Raw genomic sequence first — 3,323 nt, 5'->3', positions numbered from 1 at the left:
GGGTGGTGAGCAATTGCATTGTGCATCACTTGCTTTGTATATTCTTCTATCATTATTATTATTATTATTATTATTCCCCCCCCTCCTTTTCTGTCCTTTTCAACTGCCTTTATCTCAACCCATTAATTTTACTTTTTCTTCCCGATTGTCTCTCCCATCCCACTGTGGGGGCGGGGAGTGAGTGAATGAATGGCTGTGTGTGTTTAGCTGCCTGCTGGGTTAAACCACAACATATGAAAACCATAATGTCTTTTGACGATTAGGTAACTATCAACAACTAATAGTATTTGGATTTTAGATTTGCAAACAAGAACTGTGTAGCTGGCTTCTCTGAAGAATACCTTTACTTTCCAAAAGTAAAATTCCTGCATTGCCAAGTGAAATATTTTACAAATGGTGGTTGTAGAAAATGGAACAGAACCTGTGTTTATCCAGGTTTGTACAGTGTGTTGTTTGTGGAACTAATACTGGACTAAGTTCCTGATTTATGCCTGTTTGCTCTGGACCATATGGCTATCTAGTACCTTATGAACTAGAAACTTAAGATTGTCTACACATGTGCGCACACACACACATATATATACACACACACACTTCTTTTTTTTCCAGAGTACCCTTTGAATCCTAAATCTAGATCTCCAAGAATGCTGGTCATTAAAAAGGGCAGTACAAAAGAACTGCAGATATCTGGATTCCCAGTAGTAGGAAGTCTTCATTCACAGCCAGTAAGGAATGGAACTGGCACAAGTGTTTATAAAGGATTAGTCCCTAAACCTGTCACTCCACCTGCAAAGGTGAGTCTTGGATACCAGTGGCATGAACAACGTGCTGAAAAAAAAAATCATGCTGTAATTCTGAATGTGCATATTTCACTCCTGAGAGTACTGGTCTTAGAGTGTTATGCTTTCAAGTCTTGCTAAGTGCAGCACACCACAAAAGTGAATGGAAACAACTTTTTCTCATTTTTCTTTTTAAACTATACTGTAATTGGATCTCTGTTTCTCATTTACCTTTTTTGAGAAGTACAAGAGCTGTCCAAGTGAGAGTGAAAATGTTTTTAACTGATGGAATAGCAATGCCTTTTGTATATATGATTTTAACAGAAAAAGAGATACCTAGTGGAGAGATACAGTTGGTATAAAAATACCTTCAGAATTTATCCCAATTATTGATAGAGATGATGTTGCAACCTATTAGTGTCACTCTGGTTCCTTTCCAAATGCAACTCTCCATGTTCACCTCTTGATTTTTCAGAAATTTTTTGTGCTTATGGGAGCATATGATGGAGTAGTTCTTAACTCTCTAACGTTCTACATTAAAAACAATATTTTCAGCTGTTGAAGAGTCATATTTTGATTCTTAATACCTCAAATATGAGGGTCTTAATTGTTTTGAAATTTTAGTCTTTATATAAAAAGTGTAAACAGTATTTGTGAGCAGATGAATTGCTCATAAACAGTCTCTTTTCCACAAGAAAACAGGTGTTTGCCCTAAATTATGGTTGTAGTTATGATTTGCTTTTGCTTAATCATTTTTCTGAAGATTCCTGAAAATAATCCTGTTGTAGTTAATGACTTTTTAAGTTTCTGTTTAAATTTTTGTTTAGCCTGCACAGTGGAAAAGCCAAGCAAAAGAAAATAAACTTGGGAATCCGTTTCCTCACGAATCTGCATATGGTGTTGGCAATTTTAGTCCTTTCAAATCAACTGCCAAGGCATTTACTATATCACAAAATTCAGTGAAAGAGGTAAAGCAATGTCTGTAGTTTTTATCAAATCTATAAAATGTTTAATTTGGTTAGATAAGGGTTTCAGTAAGTTTTATGCCAAATTGTATTAAATAAGGTTTTTTTGGAAGTTAATGTGTGAGAAGTATGGAAGGCACATCAGTGGCCTGCACAATTTGCTTTGTGGGTTTGATTTGGAGTAAAAATGGCACATTAGGAAGTATAACCTGATAGGTTTAAATTTCAGAACTGCTAATGGTATGATACACTTCAGAAGGTCCACTGCTCATTAGCAGTGCTCCATAAACCGGCATCTCCGGGTTCACATGTAAGAACTACATATACTGAAATACAGATATCTTCCCTCTGCTTTTGACTGTTGGATATATGTGAAATCTGAAACTACAGGTGCCAGGGAGTCTTCTTGTCTTTCATTCAAAGTTTTCTACAATGAATAAACTTCTAATATTCTTTCTTTTTCTGACTCCGAACATTAGTGTAATCGGTCAAATTCTTCATCCCCTGTTGACAAAGTTGGTCAGCCTCGTTTAACAAAATTGACAAGAATGCGGACTGATAAGAAGAGTGAATTTTTGAAAGCATTGAAACGAGATAGAGTGGAAGAGGAACATGAAGACGAGAATCATGCTGGGCAAGAGAAGGTAGTTTTGTTCATACCTATTGTAGATCCAGCAGTAGTAGTTTTCAGACGGACCATAAACTACTTTTTATTTTGCTGTAAACAGCTGTTAAGTCATGGTCTTTGATCTCTAAATGAAGAAAAGGAATTACATTTTGATGAATTTAAAAAAGTTGTTCCAAGTACTACTCTTCCTTCAGTGCTTCTTAGTAGTTTCTCTTTTTCATTCTGCAGTATCTGTTCATACATGTTAATAACTCAGGCATGTCTGTGTCTTTAGCAACAATAAAAGAATAAATTAAGCTTAGTACACTAACTTAATTATAGAATCGTTTAGGTTGGAAAAGACCTTTAAGATCGTTGATCGAACTGTTTAACTTAACACTGCCAAGTCCACCACTAAACCATGTCCCTAAGCACCACATCTACATGTCTTTTAAATATCTCCAGGGATAGTGACTCAACCATTTCCCTGGGCAGCCTGTTCCAATGCTTGACAACCCTTTTGGTGAACAAATTTTTCCTAATACCCAATCTAAACCTCCCCTGCTGCAACTTGAGGCCATTTCCTCTTGTCCTATCGCTTGTTACTTGGGAGAAGAGACTGACACCCGCCTTGCTACAAGCGGTAAGATCTCCCCTGAGCCTCCTTTTCTACAGGCTAAACAACCCCAGTGCCCTCAGCCTCTCCTCATAAGACTTGTTCTTCAGACCCTTCACCAGCCTCGTTGCCCTTCTCTGGACACGCTCCAGCACCTCAACGTCCTTCTTGTAGTGAGGGGCCCAAAACTGAACACAGTATTCGAGGTGCAGCCCTACCAGTGCTGAGTACAGGGGGACAATCGCTTCCCTAGTCCTACTGGCCACACTATTTCTGGTACAAGCCAGGATGCTATTGGCCTTCTTAGCCCCCTGGACACACTGCCAGCTCATGTTCAGCCGGCTGTCGACCAACAC

General features: G+C 38.2%; 1 protein-coding gene across 9 annotated transcripts in view; it reads left to right on the top strand.

The window, feature by feature from the left end:
• The window catches only part of GPBP1 (GC-rich promoter binding protein 1), a 37,583-nt gene that overhangs the window by 25,675 nt on the left and 8,585 nt on the right, over positions 1–3,323 (top strand). For 7 of the 9 annotated variants that reach the window (XR_657254.2, XM_009272510.2, XM_019470265.1 and 4 more), the window contains 3 exons: positions 610–794; positions 1,607–1,747; positions 2,224–2,388. Coding sequence is in view for 8 of the 9 variants with exons in the window: in XM_009272510.2 (XP_009270785.1) it covers positions 610–794; positions 1,607–1,747; positions 2,224–2,388 (491 nt within the window). In the remaining variant the exon portion in view is untranslated. Of the gene's footprint in view, positions 1–298; positions 436–609; positions 795–1,606; positions 1,748–2,223; positions 2,389–3,323 lie in introns of all 9 variants that reach the window. The other 2 variants (XM_009272514.2, XM_009272512.2) reach the window with 2 other exon arrangements.

This window comes from Aptenodytes forsteri, unplaced genomic scaffold, assembly GCF_000699145.1.
Source record: "Aptenodytes forsteri isolate BGI_AS27 unplaced genomic scaffold, ASM69914v1 Scaffold92, whole genome shotgun sequence".
NCBI lineage: Eukaryota > Metazoa > Chordata > Aves > Sphenisciformes > Spheniscidae > Aptenodytes > Aptenodytes forsteri.
The sequence above is the reverse complement of the archived record's forward strand: the minus strand, read 5'-3'. Positions and strand labels throughout refer to the sequence as shown.